The 20,080-nt window shown below is 38.9% G+C and overlaps 1 protein-coding gene across 6 annotated transcripts; it reads right to left on the bottom strand.

Annotated features, from left to right (window-relative positions):
• Positions 1-2,635: 2,635 nt before the first annotated feature.
• Positions 2,636-13,538, bottom strand: zgc:153867 (uncharacterized protein LOC337226 homolog). 6 transcript variants are annotated; one of them, XM_031283821.1, is made up of 7 exons: positions 13,347-13,538; positions 10,479-10,506; positions 5,405-5,548; positions 5,098-5,271; positions 4,652-4,729; positions 4,216-4,263; positions 2,636-3,193 (listed from the first exon to the last, which is right to left on the bottom strand). In XM_031283821.1, the coding sequence occupies exons 1-6, from the start codon at positions 13,521-13,523 to the stop codon at positions 4,235-4,237; spliced, it is 630 nt and encodes a 209-aa protein (XP_031139681.1). In that variant the 5' UTR covers positions 13,524-13,538; the 3' UTR covers positions 2,636-3,193; positions 4,216-4,234. The 6 variants fall into 6 exon arrangements, with proteins under 6 accessions (XP_031139681.1, XP_031139674.1, XP_031139697.1 ...); XM_031283814.2 differs by having other exon boundaries at positions 2,638-3,193; positions 4,229-4,263; XM_031283837.2 differs by lacking the exons at positions 10,479-10,506; positions 13,347-13,538 and adding exons at positions 10,723-10,750; positions 11,178-11,326 and having other exon boundaries at positions 2,638-3,193; positions 4,229-4,263.
• Positions 13,539-20,080: the final 6,542 nt, after the last annotated feature.

Genomic DNA, 20,080 nt, shown 5'->3' with positions numbered 1-20,080 from the left:
GAATAGATACAGTATATTTACAGTGCTATGGGAAATAAAATACCCAACTTAAACACTTCCTAAATTTGACTGATCAAACAAGAAACTGCAATTAATGACTGTTTTCATTATTGATTCATTTAACAATTATTCTTTTGATTAATCAACTGATTGTGGGGTCTATAAAATGTAAAACATGTAACATTTTCAAGTGCAAGGTGATATCTTCAAATGTCTTGTTTTGTCTGACCAACAGCCCAAAACCCAAAGAAATTCTGTTTAATACCTTATAAGACAAAGAAACTATGTAAATGCTCACATTTGAGAAGCTGGAATCTGTGGATTTTTGCACAAACATTAAGTATTTTGATTTTAAATCAATAACCAAAATAGTTGGATTCAGTTTCTTTAACTGACTGTAAACCAAACCTATTATTCTGTTTTTGCCTATGTGGCAAAATCGTTATTATCCAATATTCTAGGTAAGAATAAAGGTAATTAGAATACAAGATTGTTTTTGCTATTTAATTAGCTCACCATTACCTTGAATAGACAGCTTTGTTTAAAGGAAAAAATTGGTACATTTACTGTATTTAGGTTTATGAATGATCTATAAACTGTACTTTGATACACATGGCATGAGAGGACTGATAAACACTGCATGTACAGTCATGTGAAAAAATTAGGACACCCATGCTAAAGTTGACTAAAAAGAGGAATAAAAAAATCATCTTTTGCAAATTGATCTTAATGCCTTAATTAAAAAAGAGGAAAAATCCAATCTTTAAGGACACCAATTTTCTTTGTGAATGAATAATGTATCGTAAATAAATGTTCTTCCTTAAATACAGGGGCCATAAGTAAGTACACCCCTATGTTAAATTCCCATAGAGGCAGGCAGATTTTTATTTTTAAAGGCCAGTTATTTCATGGATCCAGGATACTATGCATCCTGATAAAGTTCCTTTGGCCTTTGGAATTAAAATAGCCCCACATCATCACATACCCTTCACCATACCTAGAGATTGGCATGGGGTACTTTCCATAAAATCATCTCTCAATGCAAATCAAACCAGCTATTAGGCTAACTGAAATAAAACCATGCCAATCTCTAGGTATGGTGAAGGGTATGTGATGATGTGGGGCTATTTTAATTTCAAAGGCCAAGGGAACTTTATCAGGATGCATAGTATCCTGGATCCATGAAATAACTGCCCTTTAAAAATAAAAATCTGCCTGTCTCTATGGGAATTTAACATAGGGGTGTACTTACTTATGCTCCCTGTATTTTAAGGAAGAACATTTATTTATTTACGATACATTATTCATTCACAAACAAAATATGTGTCCTTAAAGGTTGGATTTTTCCTCATTATTTTAATTAAGGCATTAAGATCAATTTCCAAAAGATGATTTTTTTATTCTTTCTATTTTTAAGTCAACTTTAGCATGGGTGTCCTAATTTTTTCACATGACTGAATGGGAACTGTAGGTGTCATTTTACATGATACATAATTGTGCGAAAACAATCATACCTAACGTGTGATATAAAACTAGTCAATTGATGAATATGAATATATGTGTTGTTGCTTGCAAATGTTACCCGTTTATTATTCAAGGGATCACAATTTTCAATATCTCCACTTTAACAGTTCCTAAACTAGAGAGGGATGTCATCTCTATGTTGAAGTTAATGAATCTTGAATACCTCTAATATTCCTGGCAAAAAGGAGTGTCTAATTACAGAAAAGAGATGATGGTATTCTAGACTTAAAGGATTTGGTGAATCTGTTGCTCCTGAGGCAGAGAAAGAGGGATGTATCCGCGCCATGCCTGGGTCCAGCCCCCGGCTTTCTCTCCTGGCAGATTCCAGTTGAAAGTTAATTGGATGGGGAGAGGTCTGACACAGGCTGTGCTGAGGCCCATTAGTGATTCCCCTGTCGAATGCAGAGCCACGAGGATCACAGACTCACAAATAGGAGGATTAAAATAATCAATAGCCTTGACTTCCATCGACCACACACACACCCTGAGTAATTAGTGGACAACCTATTCAGCAGTGGACTATGACACCCTCCTGAACCTTACCCAACACACATAAGCTGCACACTCCAATAGCTGTGGTGCCTAATGAGGGGAAATAGTTGTAGCTGCTTGTGAAGAAAATGAAGAAAAGGTCAGGAAGCCACTAAACAGCCTTCTCTGCTCATATCCTGGTCCTTTGTCACCGAATCATTCCTTTGAAAATGTACAGCAAGGCCACAAAATATATACAATTAACTATTTTTCGACTGAAATTTGAGTTTGCAATGTCCCAAAACAATTGCAACCAATAGCAGAGAATCTTAATTGTCTCATGCAGCCAATAAAGGTTTATATCGAATTGAGCACCAAAGCTTACACTCAGGATGTACTTTAAATTCTTCATTTAGTTTAAAAAGAGCATAAAGAGTAGATCATAATATCCCTCTTACTGAATATATGGACAGTTAAGTGGTGCTTTTAACAAAGCAGATTACAGAAGCAACACTGCCCTCTTGTGTCAATGGGAAAACAATGCATTACGCCAAACCTAATAACACAATGCAGTCTTAGTCTGCAACTAATCTTGCACATTGTTCTGTGGAATTGAACAAATCCAATCAAAACAACAAAGATGTTTTGGGGAAAACATTTATTTAAATGCAGCAACAAAATTGGGGTGAATTAAAAACATGGGAACCCATTTGAAATGTTTCTTTTCTACCTCATGTAGACTTTGAATATACCGTTTACTGCAAGAACATGTTCCTTAGCCAAAGCAAGTCTTAGCCAATGATACAGTAGGTTGCTGACAGTTATGTATACCGTATATATATTAATGTCCCATCCAACATTGAAACACTAGTATGAATATGTACAGTATATCATTATCAATTGATGTCATCTTAAGTGCTGCACCAGGAATGTTATTGCAAACAATGCAAGCAGTAAGACTTCTGAATGTATACAAGTTGGTCACATATGTTAATAGACCTGGCAGCAATAGCCAGGGCTATTTGTGGTCTTTATTAGGGAATGTAAAGGCACTTCTTAAATTAAATGTGGAAAACTAATCAATGGAAAAGGTTGGGAGGGGCTATAGAAGCTATCTGCAAAAAGAGGGTACATGTGACAGGGTAAAAAAAGTTGGATGCTCTTTGTCTTCACCCGTTCATGACCATCCTGACCAGTTCTGTAAAACAGAGAGCAGAGAGAGACAAGTGTGAGATTCAAGGTCTAAATCTTGGCAGAGACCCACTCCAAGAGGAGAGGAAAGAAGGATTGAAGAGGGTACTGAGAGAAAGAGGTGAGGTAATCATCTCTATCTCCTATTTAGCCATAGCATTTGGCCAGGTCTATGATCCAAGAAGAGCTGGTTAGAAAAGCCATCCTTGCTGTATGCTTTCCTCTAGTTGAGAAGCAGAGAAAAGGGGAGAAGATCAAGGGAGCTAAAGTCCAGTCAGAGAGCGGCCAGCTACAAATTCAGCTTCCATCAGTACAGAGGAGAAAATCAGCACAGGAGCAACTCATTGCAATTCTCTGGTTAGTAGAAAAAGGGACTGGTCCACTCTCCCAAAGCTGGTGGCTATATTCGATTATAAAGGAACATGCCTAAAATGTAATGAACTGTCTATTTTATCAGTCTGTAAAAAGAGCAGCACTTCTATCACGAACAGATGGAAAAGCCTATTTTAATAGGCACCAATGACATGCAAACGAGATTAGAAGAGCTGCCTTGTGACCTCCATACCCATTAGCTCAAATTACTCAACAGTGGCCACCAGGCTTTCCCTGAATGAGACCAGTCACTTCCCCGTGTGTCCACCATATCCCCTTATAAACTGAGGGGAGTCCTAGACACATGCAGAGGGCCATGCTGCAGCCAGGGGCAAAGATAGAGGGCTGCAGAGAGAGAGAGAGAGAGAGAGAGAGAGAGAGAGAGAGAGAGAGAGAGAGAGAGAGAGAGAGAGAGAGAGAACAGCAGTAGGATACACATGGCTTAAAGCCTCAAGACTAAAATGAGAGGGACCACCAGGCTTCCCCACAGGAAGCTACGGGTCAAATCTACTTTGCAACAGCACATCGTTCCTGTTATATGTTCCTGCACATATAAGGAGCATAACTACAGCTGATTAGTGTTAGGATAACTTAATGGGAGTGGATTATTTAACAACTAAAATGGAAGAAAGCCTGGCGGTGCATCTCATGGTATACCAAATGCCCGTACCGGCCCTCAGCCTGACATGATGTGGCGGACAAATGCTGTGGAGGAAGAACAGTTAACACACTATCAGCAGCTGACATTTGTAAAGGGCCTCTTTCAGCTGTCAATTAACCAAAGTGTAAAGACACAAAGACAGTGAACAGTAACATGGCATTACTGTAGTGATAGTTTAGTAGTTAAAAAGCCTTCCAATGACTGCCTTCAGATAACTTCGATTTACTGAAGGAAAAGACAAACAAAAAAAAACACAACTACATTGTCAACAAAGCACACATACAGTATAATGCATGATTGAGGTTTCATTATCACGTTGCCAAGACTGGGTTTGAGGTTTCAGTGAATAGTTTGCAGGTTTGTGGCAACAGCATCGTCACACACCATCGGCCTAATTATACCATCTTGTTTGTTTATTTCTTTTCCTCTCACCTTCATAATTGATGCAGCCATTTGCGTCTTCATGTCCCGCCAAGAGCGTCTCAACTTCCTCCTCTGTCATTTTCTCACCTGATAAAGAAACATAAAAACGTTCATTCATTCATTTTACATGAGTGACATTACAATGGTTTTTTAAATGTGGTAACAAGGGATTTCACAAACGAACAATACAGGAAATAAAAAGGTAAGTAAAAACAATGATATTACTAACACTAAAAATACATGTGCACACCCAATGATGCCAAATTAATAACATGCAAATAATTTAATTCAAAGTTCAGTCTTAGTCACTTCATTTTGCACCGACCCTATGCATTGTGGGGATTACAGTATTTTTGTGTAAGTGAAAAAATGTAAATAGTGTGTATAATGAAATCAACTCAAAACAACTCTTCCCATCCAGCTAACCAGTCATGGGTGTTAAAAATGTAACTTACCTAACGTGGTGAGGACGTGACGAAGCTCTGCTCCCATTACTGTGCCGTTGCCCTCCTTGTCAAAGACACGCAGTCCCTCAACAAAATCCTCCATGGAGCCCTGATCTTTATTCTTAGCGATGGCCTGGAACATGGGCAGGAACTGCTCAAAGTCTAGCATCTTGCTGTTCATCTCTGCAAAAAGAAACCGAATAAATAAGGCAAGTCTTTGAGCCTCCAGCTGCAACACACAACCGTTAGATTAGTCTCCAATAATTTATGTACACTAAAGAAGTATAACTCCCAGTAAGTTTATCCCCCCTCTCACCCTCAGCCTTTGGGTTGCCCAGGACCTTGAGCACCTCCGCATTGACAGGGTTCTGTCCCAGGGCCCGCATGACGTCCCCACACTGGCTGAAGCTGATCTTGCCATCTCCTGTCCTGTCGAACAGCAGGAATGCCTCCTTAAACTCTGCCGGATACACAGACACATGATGAATTAGGGTAGGGATACGAATTATTGTAGAAGAGATAATCACACATTCATTGAGGAATGATATGGAGATAGAATGTGAACTGAAAATAGATTTTTAAAAAAGAAAAGAAAAGCCAGAAAATGAGAACAAGCAGACAAGAGAAAGAACAGACGATGACATGATCTGGTTTTCTGCTGGCAGGCCTTAATTTAAACTGAGCAGGCAGGGCACACAGCACCACACTGACAAACCTGCATGTTTCATATACCACTCAGGGCTTCCCGCAGCACTTTGCAGTTAAGGCGGCCGCCTAAGCAACACACGCCTGCTGCCTTAACTACGTCATCAAAAAAAATGTATATGAGCGATATCCACCATGTTACTCTGTCCTGTTTTCTCCCTTTAATTCCAAACCACACAGTTGACAACCTGCAGGTGGGGGCGGTGGAGACAGGCTCGGCCATAAACACCACGGGCTGCTGTGGACTTGTCAGTCTCGCAAGCGGTTTCAGGACAGTGGCTGCATGTGTCCGACAGTGCACAGAACATTAACCGGTACAAGTCTACAGTTGTCCGCGGACATGGAGTGCGGAACATGTGCCAGAGCCTCAGGACAGGGGAGCTGAGACTCCATTTCCTGCTTGTCGGTCAATGGTTAAAGTGCCCATATTATGAAAAAAATCACTTTCTGGGATTTGGGGTGTTATTTTGTGTCTCTGGTGCTTCCACACGCATACAAACTTTGAAAAAAAACATCCATGCTGTTTTGAGTGAGATACGGGTTTCTGAATGTGTCCTGCCTACAGTCTCTGAGTGAGCTGGTCAAAATCTGCACGGCTTTCTACGTAACTAGCCGAGACGAGGGGCCTAGGGGGCTAACCGTTAGCATGTTAGCGCTAGCATGCTAGCTTGTTCTCAATGGCAAAACACTGCTACAACACACACAAATTCACCCTAATCTACAAAATAAACTACTTACATGTCCCTGTTCTGCAGGTATTCCACACAAAGTTGGAAGTGCGCCCTCATTTAGAAGACGTCTCCCGGCTAATCCTGCCTTGTACAGGCTGAAGTTGGAGAAACAGATAGCTAGCTCATGTAATCCTTACCTAGCTACTGCGCATGTGTGACTGACAAAGATCTTACAGAAGTTAAGAGGTCTCACTCTGGGCAGTACAACAAAAATATGGTGTTTTTTGAAAATTAAACCATGTAAACCTATTCTGATACAATCTCAAATTACAATTATGAACCTGAAAATGAGCATAATATGTAGAGGTCGACCGATTCATCGGTTTTGCCGATTAATCGGCACCGATAGTTGATTGGTGGAACTATCGTTATCGGCAAAAATCCATACCGATGGTTGCGTCCGTTGCTGTAGAGGCGCGCGCTGTCATTCATTACACAGTATGCAGAGCTGAGAAGGGTCTGCTGGCATCATGCATTACAATAGCGGCCTCTAGAGGCGAAATAAAAACTATCACTGATGCCTGGTGATTATTTTCAACACGTGTTACTGCGCGCTGCACGGAGAGCACATGCTGTGCGGAGAAGGCTGACATCAGATGCTCGTTTAAAGCATCGACAGCAAAAAGGTATGTATACAGTACATATTAATTTGTTGAATAGATGCTGCATTAGTAGAGAAAGAACAGCACAACAGTATATTTGTTTGCTTTCGAGGCTGAGATGATGCTAAACATTAGTAGTAGGCTAACTTACCTCAAGCGGTTAAAACACTGACAAAAATAAACGCAAGTCCGACTCAAATGTCAGAATCAGAACCCTAAAGGCTCGTACACGATCCCAAATGGCACCTCTGATTCATATTTAGATCATTTAATAACAGTTAAAAGTAGAGACTTACTGATTGCTGCAGCTAAAAGCTAACGAGTTAGCCGTCACGGGGGTGTCTTTGGTGTCTTTCTAGCCTTTACAGGTGATTTTCTATCCAGCCTGGAACTTGTGCCTTTTTTCGGTGTTGTTGAGCATTAAATCCAAACTGTTACATCCAAGATTTATCCACTTGATGTCCATAATTCATCACGTTTTCGGTCATTTCTGCCGCTAACTCCGTGCTACCCATAGACAGTAGGTGCTACCGACAAGGGGATCTCCCATGATGCCTTTGTTTATGTTTTCAACCAATGGGAAGGCAGGTCTGTCACACATTACGCCTTATATGGGCATCCATGCGAGAACAAATATATATATATTAAATAATAATAATATATATATATATATATATATATATATATATAGTATAAAGTGGGAAAGATAGATCCCTCCAGGTCAGAGATCGTCTGTTACCGTTCTAAACCGTTCTACAGAGAAGAATGGCGTCACTGTTTTGAGATTGTTTGTCCTTTATATGAATTATAATGCTCATTATGTTTATTTTTGCACTGGATGACTCCAAATATGTAGGAGAACTGTTTTAGACAAGACACATGCTTGTGTAGCATTGCTGTGGGTGTAATATCAATAAATATGACATTATTATTTTGATTATTGGCAAAAGCGTCTGGACTTTTTTTGAAACAATGTATGTATTTTGTCAACTGTATAAGTTATAAATACTATCGGTCGATTAATCGGTTATCGGCAAATACGGCCCAACCTAGCTATCGGTATCGGTAAAATCCACAATCGGTCGACCTCTAATAATATGGCCACTTTAATAATCGGTTAACATTTAATTTCATTGTTCTATCTTTTGGAAGGCTGGCTGCCAAAAATCGCCACTTACTAGCTAATTAAGTAGCCGGAGGTAAACAGAAGTGACGTGGTGGCTGGCGCCTGGTGTGTGCGCCAGTGTTTGTGTGTGTGTGTCGGCCCGCCCCCCGCAAAGCTCCGACCTGCAGACAGCAGAGGAGCAGAAGAAAGTAGCTGCACCTTCACCAAAATGAAGACTGAAAAACAGAACTATTTGGTACAAACATTTACTCACCATGTGGCAGATAGCCATATAGATATATATAAAATTTATGAATTATATATTATTTAAATTTTATATTTAGTGTTTAATAAATAATTGTTAAATACATAGTATTATTAGTACAGAGTCTGTAGTCATCATTGTCGTACCCCTCCCCCGGTCTGACGGCAAACCCCACCCTACCACCTTAAGAAACCCTGCCACTCTAGGCAAGATAACTCTAACTGGTCTATCCAGGATACACCTCTTGTACTACTCTATGGGCAATCTCAAACGTATGTTCTGTGGACAAGCTTTGTTCAAACATTCAACAAATCTGATTTCTTTTAATTACTATGTCACTACTATTTCCATTGTAGAGTGTGACACAAGCACTGAAAAATGGCTCTCTCTGTACTCTGCTGGTTGACGTTGCAAACACTTAACTTCCTCAATTGAGCAAAATACGGTACATCTAGGTCTGAACAGAAGCAAACACATTTCCTACAGAACATCAACATCAGATAAAAGCTTCAAACTTGTATTTTAAATTCTTAGATTACAATAAAAGTATTTTAAGAATTGCCTTAGATCTTAATGCTTGTTTGTGTGACCAAGGGTCAAAACAGCAAAATATATTTATATAAAATGTAGAAAAACAGGTAAATCGTATGTGAAAAGCTGTAAACATGTTTTGCAATTTCACTTGATAAACAACACAAAATAATTAATGAATCAACTAATTGTTTTGTGTTAATTGTTGTGAGGCTTTAAACCAAGAAATACCCCAAAATGTGCATAATGTAGGTCATTCAGTCAATCACCCGCAAAAATATAAAACAAAACTAATTTGATTAAACAATGTGAACGTTATACAAATTATCTGTTTCAGTTAAGGTTAATGTCATTCCAGTGTCATCTCTAATATTCTGTCACTCATTTATGGTAACCATTAAAAGATTAATGTGTCAGTAGCTTACACTGTTTTAGTTATTAATATTACCAGATTCAGCAAGAGTCTATCGGGCAGAAAGGTCTTGCAGGTGGCCTGGAACATTTTCTTCCCAAAACTTTAATAACCTTATCTGACACCCCTACTGTTTGCCAACTCCACTTTGCCATTGATATTTTACAGTGCTGTTGAGTAATTTAGGCTGTGAGATACCTAAGCCTTCTGAAGCATTTAAATTGCAGTATTGAGTATTTTTGTTAGGTGGAATTACCTAGGCTTAATCATCATTCAGCAATGACTCAATCATGTCATTGATCATGCGGTTGATTAATGTAGCTTTGATCTAACATCAAGGATTCTAGTTTGAATCAACAGTCAAACAAAAAGCTTGGCTAAGATCTAGCCATCAGGGAGACATGGAGTCGGATTACACAATATCTGGGCAGCAGTCTGGACCTAATGTTATGGGACAAGCTATTTCCCAAAAAGCTCAGGCACTGTTGTGGAGTTCTTCCTGTTCTGAGGAATGTGCCTCTTCCCTTCTGGTGTGGGAGTGCTGTTCCAAACACCATATTTGGTATTAAGAGGAGTAGAGGAAAGTAGGAGGAGAGTGAGAGTAGCTATAGCCTATTATGTCAACTAACTTTTAAACAAACCAGCCCTAGGACAAAAAACATACACCACTGTATCCAGCACCAAAAAAGGGCACGCTCTAGGAGATGAGCCGCTTGGAAGATAACAGGCAAAGTTTATGGCACAACTGACACAACTATGAATGACTACAGTCTAACAGAACAAGACTAATGATAACAGATATGAGCTTTGGCTACGTTTGACTTTAAAAGTGACCACATACAAAAACACTGCAACACACGGTCAAAGCTGGTAAGTATTATAATGTGATTTTGACGTACCAAACAACAGTGCAAAGCGACTCTCGTTCACATTTAAAACAGATTTGGTTTACCCAAAACCAACATGCAGCTCACACCCTAAACACTCCCGAGATAGCCATCAGTTTTGTGCTAAGGCGGTCCCCCTTTCACCGACTTACCATGAATCTGATCCAGGTTAAATTCAATCTGGAAAGGACAAGCAGTTGCAAGTGGAAAGTGATGAAACAGTACGGAAATAAAGAAGGAAAACCTATCATAAAACCACGATTACCATGACAGGCGGGCATAGCGCAGGGTGACAGTGGAGATACAGGGCAAAGGGTCATCTGAAACAAAGCGAGAATGAAAGCATGCAAAACAAGCGAGATCTGGAAAATGTCACAAAACAAAATCAAAACTTACCAAGGATTTGATCTTCCGAGAAGTCAGACTGTTCAAAGAGAAATTAGGCCAACGTTACATGAAAAAGGTTCCTTTAGCTCCGTAGTGCAAAGCTAGCTTGGGTTAACTTCAAAAGGCTTTTGAACGTATTTAGATAGATACATAGTTAGATTTACTCAAACAGGATATTCCCTAATAATAGCACATTTAGCAATGATTAATATACACGCGGATACTTTGGTGATATTAATTATTAGCTAACGTTATTCATATGATTGTTAACTTTATCTACGTTACCGTGCTAGCTAATGTTAGCTTCTCAAAAGTTGCACTTCCGCTAGCAATCCGCGAGCCAATTCAGGCATACAAACTCAACTTAACATCTTTGCACAACGTAACCATTTTATTGAAACAAGAAGCTAATTACACAAGTAAGATGGTAATGCTAGTCAAGTCGAGTGGAACAAAAAACCCACCATGGCTGTGTGTTGGCTGAGGTGTGTCCGAGGCGTCGGCAAACCAAAGAATGTGTGACGGTTCTCAGGGAAGGGCAGGGTAGTGAGAAAACTCTAGCAGCAGTGCGTCATGACGTACAGCACGCACGACGTGCTTGCATGAGTGACATGAGCTACACTCCATATATAGGAATAGAGATCTATGTATGTTTTGTGATGTACAGTAGCCTTTATGATTGAGGTGGCAGATAGGCATACATCATGCAATAAGTAACTTTAGGGGTAAAAGCTGAATTTAAGAATTTAACAAAGGTAAGAAGTCCTAAATGCCACAATCTGATTTACATAAATAATTAATGTATGTAAATACTTAAGTCCCTCTCCACTCAAAAATGTGTATTTCTTTGCTTCTTGTGCTCACCTTAAATCTGAGTCTAAGGCATATATCTATAAGCAGGATTTTGTGACATCACAACTAGTGTGAATGGGACATTTGAAGCCTCCAATGCACATTCAGAATGGACCCAGTGAAGTAGGAGACATCTTGTTTCAAGTAGTTACATTTTATAAATTACAATAGTGCATATTTAGGTTTCTGAGTTAAGAGCTTCTGGCGAGTTGCACTGTTTTTTGTTGAAAAAACATAGACACAAATCATTATTCCAAGGACAATATTTTATGTCTTAAAAAAATGTTTGGAAGGGATCTTTAATATAAATTACATTTGAGCAGCCTACCCTTAAACTGTCAAAGTACTCAGAGACTTGATGGTATTTTTCCCTTTATAGTGTGTGTTTGACTTTGACAATTTTGATCCCACTTGGGGAAATTAATGCATGATTGCAGTGAGTGACTTTGCTAGGCTTTGCATTAAGGATAAGTGTGTCTGGCCGTTCAGGAATGTTGGATTACTTTAGGCCTGTGTGATCATGGACTGATGCCACATCTCTCAACAGCCTGGATAAAGCACTGTCTTTGCCCAGCAGGAGCTCCTAGTCATGTCTGTGGTCCCACAGTGAGACGTGTCTTAACATGGCCCACATATCATTTACAAGCTAAATGGGTCAGTCTCACTCCATAAAAGCATGCAGTAACAGAAACACAGTGTAACACTTAAAGCACATGAGGATGGCAGCAAAGCTAAAGCACATTAGTACAAAGTCTAATGTGGGCATCAATATAGTTTGAGTTTCTTCAATACATGTTTTGTCTGACTGACCTATGCCGGCCTTTGATCAGAACCCTGTAATGGTTTGGACTTATGTAATGTTAACATGTCTTTATTGGTCAAATAAACTAAGTAGGTACCTACTTAGATATAGGTACCTACTTAGTTGATTACATTTCCATATTTACTGATAATTAAATGTATTAACTGATTTATATTTACTTCATTTCCAAAGTATATACTTTGCTGCTCGACAAACTATGAATTAAAGAGTTTCGAAATAACCTCATTCTCTTTGCTCAATTCCATATTGCCTTACATGTTGTAATTTGTTTAACATAAGCAGCCAACATTTGTCACTACCAAGATATAGGCTACTATACTATATATGTAGTATGTCAATAAACGTGTGTGCCTCAGGTTGGTCAGGTTCTATTTGTCTCACAAGCTTTTAGTCACAGGATACAAGTATGGGGGGGGGGGTCTGTTCTCTTTGCAGCCATTTTTTAGCTTTGAAAATGGGTCAAGTAAAACTCTCTAAATTATTAATCTAGTGAAAAATAACATTTTCCTCACTTTTAGTTTTGAATTAGGTATTTGTTTTGGTTATTTTGCTTCTTGTAATAATCACAGATGTGTAGGTTACACTCATTTGTTGGAATCACCTTCCTGATGAAATAAATAGCACATACTGTGGCAGGAAACAGCCTTTTTCTCCCTAAGGAGGTCACTGACTCATTACTTTCAGTGTCCCATTTCTTTTTTTTCACTTAGATTCAGTCTCATTTCAGATGGATGCTGATAGCTTATTAAGGTCAAAATCATAGAACGCTACTTTGCAAATAATTAGCATGTCATGTTTTTTTGAAAATTGACAAAATAATTACTATTATGTATCTCTATCTGAGATTCACTATCTTGGCTAAGATTAATAAAACATGAACTTTCAAAATATAGTCCTAATTCATGAATGACCCACATTAGCTTTGTGATCAAAAGCATACTGTAGTTACTCCACTCACCTCCAAAGTACTGGGGTCAAATGGTGAATCCGAAAGACGCAGCATCCTAGGTTTCTGCTCTGGAGCCGGTTTTGGAGCTGCAGGTGCTGCAGCAAGGCAGGGGTAAGGAGGACCCAGTCTGGGTTGGTTCACTGGTGAAGGATTCTTCTTAATGGAGGGTTCTCTCTTAGGAGCCATTCCTAACGTCTTCTACAGCCAAAAACTTAGTGTCAGGTCTCTGCACCAGCTGCCGCTATGGCTGCTGAGAGGAGATTTCAAGCTATGAAGTAAAGTGTGTCAGTTGTGTGTATCCTGTGGAGGGGAGGGGAGGAGAAAAGCAAGATGATGATGCTGATGATGCTCAGGGACTGGCAGGTGAGGCAGAGGTGGACATATGGAATAGCATGTGAGTGAATTTGTGAAGCAAAGCGTAGGAGTAGACATGAAAGCTCAAGTGTAGAATGAAGAGGTGGATAGATATAGAAAGAAGCAGGCTCAGCTGTATGCTTTTATTTGGGTCAGAAATGTGTGTGTGGGAGTGAAGCAGCAATGTGAAGGGTTTCTATGTCAAGCTCAATACACAGATTTTAGCCTAACTGACTTCAGACTCATGTGTAGAAATGCTATAAGGCGTGTCATATAGTCTGTGTCCCAAAACCCAGCATGCGGTAATAATAGGTTGTAATAAATACATGTTCTCTTTATTTATTCTCCACAGATACTCTCTTCCTACTGTTTCCTGCAGACTTGTTGACACTGATGCTACATGCTCAGAAAAAGAGGACATTAGGTGTGAAACAGTTCACCATGACTAGAGCCAAATTTAGACTCCAGCATATGGTTTGCTCTGTGAAGGTTGTAGATTGAATGGCAAGGATTCATACAGAATATATTGCCAGAACAGTGCACAAGGAACTACAAGTGGCCTGTCATATTAAATGTCCACACATGGATATTGTGTGCAGTATATTCTTTCCATATTTTGCCACATAACATTGATTACCATTGTTGGTTTTGACAAAAATAAGCTAAGGTTGCCATTTGGCCTGTAGTAATATATGCAAATGGATCAAAATGCAGGTAAACAATTTGACGTTTCTGAGGAAATACAAAGAATATAGTTTGCTTTATTTTATTTGGTTTTCTTTTATAAATATTTAAACAAGTAAATGGACTGCAGTTAAATTCACACACCGATGAAACAGCATAGGGAGCAATTTGGGGTTCAATGTCTTGCCCAAGGACACTTTGACCAGGGATTGAACCTCTGACCTTCCGATTGGTGGCAACTGCTCTACCACCTGAGCCACAGGGGCCCCAAAAATGTTATGGGCTTTATGTTTATGACAGAATCAAATATACATATATTTGTTTTGTGGTTTATATACACAATTTTTATGTAATCACAAGCAAGTACATTTACTCATTTTGATGGAGCTTTTATGCTGTTATACGTCTACTTCACTACATTTCAGAGGTACATTATACTTTTTACTCCACTACATTTATTTATCAGCTATAGTTATTTTGTATATTTACTCTGCAGATTAAGATTTAAAATACAAAAAACATGATCATTATATAAAGTATGATCCATTATTATAAGTAGATTAAAGTCCAACAGTAAAAAAGCTCCACCACAACCAGATACAACATCACAATGCTGTTTACACAGCAACACATCTAAAACAATAATGAATTGATATAATCAGACTAATAACACTGTTGAGTCATTCTGCTGCACAATGAGTACTTCGACCTTTGATAACTAGATTTTGCTCATAATACTTCCATATTTTTAAAGTAAACTTTTTAATTAAAATTATTAAATTTTCTGCCTTCTTAAGCTAAAGAAACACTTAAAAAACCCCTCTTGGATCAGCTGGAAATCGTCACAAAGCTGACAACAGGGCTATTGTTCTGAGCTCATGAAAAGTTGACATTTTTTAGAGACAAAGGTTTTCACAGGACCGCAACGCTAAACATATGATGATCTTATAGAATATGATGCATCGTTGTAGATTAAACCACCCAACAGTTTATAAAGTAGCCTAGTTAAAATGAGCACAACCTTAAACATCTACAGCAGCAAAATGCAACATACACATTAAAGCAGTAGTAATTTTAATCCAAACACATCATATATAATAGTAAAACACTGACAGGGGCCATTTCACTGCAGAATGAGTCATTTTACTTTTGATATTTTAAGTAAATGTTGCTGATAATACTTACATACTTTTACTTAAGTAAGGGTTTTGAGTGCAGGACATTTACTTGTAATGGAGTATTTTTTCATTGTGGTATCGTTACTTTTATTTAAGTAAAGGATCTGAATATTTCTTCCACCACCTGTACACATTGGCCTGACACAACCCAAGGGAGACAGTAGTTCAAAATAGTGCCAGTAGATGTCACTAGTATACAACAGGAACACAAGATGCCACAAAGCTTTTGGCTTTAACTCAATAAAAACATCTCTTTTCAGTAATTGAGTCGCAGGTCTACCTCATGCATGTTTTTATAACACAGAGACCCTGTGACTCAAAGAGAACAGTATAAGCTATTGTTAATGATATTAATAACTACAACAACAACAACGATTATGCACGACCTTCTGTCTGTCTGTCTATCCATCAATCCAGTGGTAGAAAGTAATAGTACAGTAAGTAAAAGTACATTTACTCAAGTACTGTTCTTAAGTACAATTTTAATGTTATTATTTTGAGGATATTTTACTTTTTACTCCTTTATATTTGTCTGACAGCTTTATAGTTACTTTGCAGATTCAGATAATAATACAAAATATAAATTTAAAAAATACATTATGATGTATTGATTATAATAGCCTACTATCATATAATAGGCTAAACATTATTTAGATATTTATATTATTTTGCACAATGAGTAGCCTGCTTTTGCGTTTGGTAGGCTACTTTAAGTAGGCTATATTTTGATGCTCATACTTTTGTACTATTACTTAGGCCTAAGTAAAATGATCTATCTATGGCTGTGACATAGGCTACTATTTCGATGTTAAATTATTGCATTTAACGTCACTCGGAAAACAGATTTACAACTTCTGGCGTCCCTCTACCCCGCTCTTCCAATAATCAATGCTATCCACTCTTCAGTGGATTTTGGATACAATCCATCGCGCGCTCAATGGGCCTTGAAATTGCCGTTTATGTGGCTTGAGCGTCAAAACAATAGCGACATAAGACCCTTGCTGCGAGACCAACGGCAGAACCGGCGCTTTAAGTGGATCGAACATGCAAAATGAGTGAAAAAGACCCCCCAACAAAGTCATCCCGACTAAGCCCATTATCAACATAAAAAGAAACAAAATAAAATGTACAATATAGAATAGCTTTTTATTATTTAATGTTTTTAATGTTAATAGATTCTATCAGCTTGCAGCCTATTCACTTGTCAGCTGATTGCTGATGAGTCTGCCGAGCAGACAGCTCAGTGGCAAGCAGTTTAAGAAGATTAGCAGTGCCTCACGTTTTCCTCATCATTTGCAACAGTAATCCACCACAAAAGGCTAATAATAACAGGAATATCCTATATGTCTGCTTTCAAATAGATTACCTACAATATATGCCGTAATTAGCTATATGAAATATAATTCTATATTATTATACTCAGATGTCTGCATAGTTCTTTACATGTCTGAAATCATTTTGCAATAATTGGAAAGAATGCCTTCATCGTATTCCCTTTCTTTAATTTTGTGTGCAGTGTTGTGAAAGCAAATTCAATTACTCCAACTTAAAGGAAATGTTTCAACAGATCCTCTGAGGTGCCCCAACTGACTAATGAAATTATGGCAGTTCTCCCACCTAATGCCATTCAAAGTCCCTCCTGCTACAAATCTCCAAACCACCTGATTTATTTTTAATGATATTACACCCCTCGGTCGGCTGTGTCATGGTAATAATCGGGGCTGCTCCAGCTGCCTCTAGATCACATTAGCCAGGCTTAATATTGACAGTGCTGGGCCCACTAAACAATGAGGCTGTGGGGATAGGGAGCTTAGAGGCTGCCTAGCCAATGGGCATACTGCAGGAGGCAGAGGAGGTGCAGGCCAGGATGCTCCAGTTCCCTATGCCCTGGAGGACTGGCACCATCATTAGGCAGCATCTTCTATAGTCCTGTGGCGCTTTAAACCCACCACTCCAGACCCCAGACATTAAAACCATAATGAAAGTGGACCATGAAACTAGTGGCAACTTGATTCCCTGCTATTCTTTTACCCGATGGAGAGACCTGCCAGGACAACAGCTCAGCAGCTGCACCTTGTGTCGGTTCCTGCTGTGACAAAGTCTTTCGAAGGTTCAGGGAAAACTGCTCTGCAGGGCTCACCTTGTATCAGCATGAAATCAGCTGTTGAAAGTTTATCTTCAAGACTACACACAAATTAAGGCAATTTCTTAATCCTGCCTACAGAAATGAAAAAAAAAAAAAACTAATTAAAAGAAAATAATGAAAACAGCTTATGTGAAATACATGTATTTCTTTTTTTTAATTGTTAAAAATATTTTGTTATTTTGGGTCATATACACTAAAACGCAAGAAAAACCTTTTGCAATCTGATGTGATTAGAAAAGTGCTTTTATCCGTTAGACTAATTTATGTTGCAGGCTTGTCTAGTTGCTGTATTTGCATAATAGTCACACTGGGAATCAGTCTAGGCCACTTGTGGGACACTTGCACCTGATCACAGAGACACCATGGCTCTCTGCCAATCACACCTTCACAGTCGATTCTCCCAATTAAAAATCACCTGGATTTGTCCTTGGATTTGTCAGGTTGTTCAACATCAGTTAGATGTCCCCGTACACTGATGTTTTTTATTCTGTCCCAAATTGTTGTTTGGATCTGAGGAGATTTTGCACAGGGGCCCACAGATTACCGTTGTTGATTAGTAGTTGGGTGTAATCCTTTCAGCCCCTCTCTCTCCAAAACACCCCTGGGATATGCCCGTCTCCCTGAGGACCGGCAGCATGGCAGATGGATCCTCCTCCTCCTCCTCTGCCCCCTCTAACAGCACACCCCAAAACACTGTTGATGTCCTGGGACGAAGGTTGTAAAGTATCCTGAATATGAAACCACAGGCACCTTTGTTTAATGGCTCTCTCCCCACTTAGTGAGAATTGCCCTCAGGCCTGATTCCCATTCTGTAGCTACATTTCTGCCCGATTGGAATGTTTTCCAAATCCATTAGCCCAAAGGAAGAGGAATAAGCTGCACACAATCTGTTCATATTGCCAGGATGAGATGCTGCTAGATCTTATCAAAACTCACTTTGTAAACCAGAAGACTCTAAAGTTGTTGACATCTTAGTTTTATGGATATGGCAAGACATTTGCCAAAAAGTGTGAAGTCAAAACATGGAATTATATTCCTACACCAAGGAGATAAAGATAATTGTCTACATCTCTGGAGGGCATCAATTCACACACAATTTTTAGTCTACTGCTATCATGCGTCATGTGTAAAGAAATAATGTACGCTGGCTGCAGGTGGCAAAATTGTTTTAATTTATGCTGTAATGTACAGTATCAAAAAAGGAAAATGTTTGGCTTGAGGTTCAACTTTCAAATTATTCAACATTTAGAGTTATCTAAAATATCCTCTTTTAAATAATGTTTTACAATGAAAAATGAATGGTGATTGGTGTAAGAATCATCAGGATATTTAACTGAGGTTAAAAGTCCATGATTCACAAATGTGTGTGTGTTAGCCCACTGATGTTCCCATGCGTGCAGCAGAGTCAGTAGGCCTGTCAGTCTCTCCCTCAGGAAAGTCTGCTATGTAACCATAATCGGCCTCAGTGAGCAGTAAATGGAGGCAACTGAGCCCTGGGACTTCTTAACACACACACACACACACACACACACACACACACACACACACACACACACACACACACACACACACACACACACACACACACACGGATGTGCATATGCACATAAACTTGTTCAAGAAGCTTTTCTCCAAAGTGCTACGATAAAACTTAAAATGTATACAAACAAATGGTTGACCCAACCAAACTTTTAATATGGGTTTGACAACAATACAATTTAATCTCTCTAGTCTTACCATCCTGTGCCACATCACACCCACCCCTTTCCAAGCCAACCCCTCTTGCAAATCCACGCTCTCCCTCCATCTTTTATGATCACTATAAGGGGCTCAGCTTTCAGAAGCGGACCAGGGAGCATGTGTGTAGAGTTTTAATTCCTATTGTATTCGTGCAGTCTTGGTGTGTGTGAGTGTGTCTGTGTTTTAGCGAAAGAAGGGAGAGGGAGATAGAGATGAAGAAAAAGACAGGAACAAGGACCCATCTGTCAGCACAGCACACAAATCCCTCCCATTCCACTCTGAGTCCCAGGGGACCAGAGCGAGAGACAACTCACTTGTGGCAGTGTTTTTTGTAAGGACAGGGGTTACCGCCATTAATAGCAAAAACAGAACTTAAATAGCTAATGTAAGAATGGCATTTTTTTGGTCAGATCTTTAAACAAAAATGTATTTTAAACAAAAATGTATTTTGGATATGTCTAAATTGAGCATGCATCTAAGAATGTCTTTGTCACAAAAACTCAAGGAACCCACAAAGTGTACTTGTGAATCTTTTCCTTTTTATCTTAGGAACATGTTAGATGGTGATGAATGCATAACTTTGTTAAAAAGTAAATTCGATAGACACATATTTGGAGTACCCAGGTCAAAATTATGCAAAC

Source organism: Sander lucioperca, chromosome 12, assembly GCF_008315115.2.
Source record: "Sander lucioperca isolate FBNREF2018 chromosome 12, SLUC_FBN_1.2, whole genome shotgun sequence".
NCBI lineage: Eukaryota > Metazoa > Chordata > Actinopteri > Perciformes > Percidae > Sander > Sander lucioperca.
Note: the sequence above shows the minus strand (reverse complement) of the source record. Positions and strands in the feature narration are given on the sequence as shown.

Bases quoted from the DNA above. Each gene is read 5' to 3' on its own strand.
- zgc:153867 (XM_031283821.1), bottom strand. From the start codon at position 13,523: ATGGCTCCTAAGAGAGAACCCTCCATTAAGAAGAATCCTTCACCAGTG. The intron at 5,272-5,404 runs GTGAGAGGGGGG...TTCTTTTTGCAG, and splicing joins GGGCAACCCAAAGGCTGAGG to AGATGAACAGCAAGATGCTA. The intron at 4,264-4,651 runs GTGAGAGGAAAA...CTTCCTCCACAG, and splicing joins TGGCTGCATCAATTATGAAG to CATTTGTCCGCCACATCATG.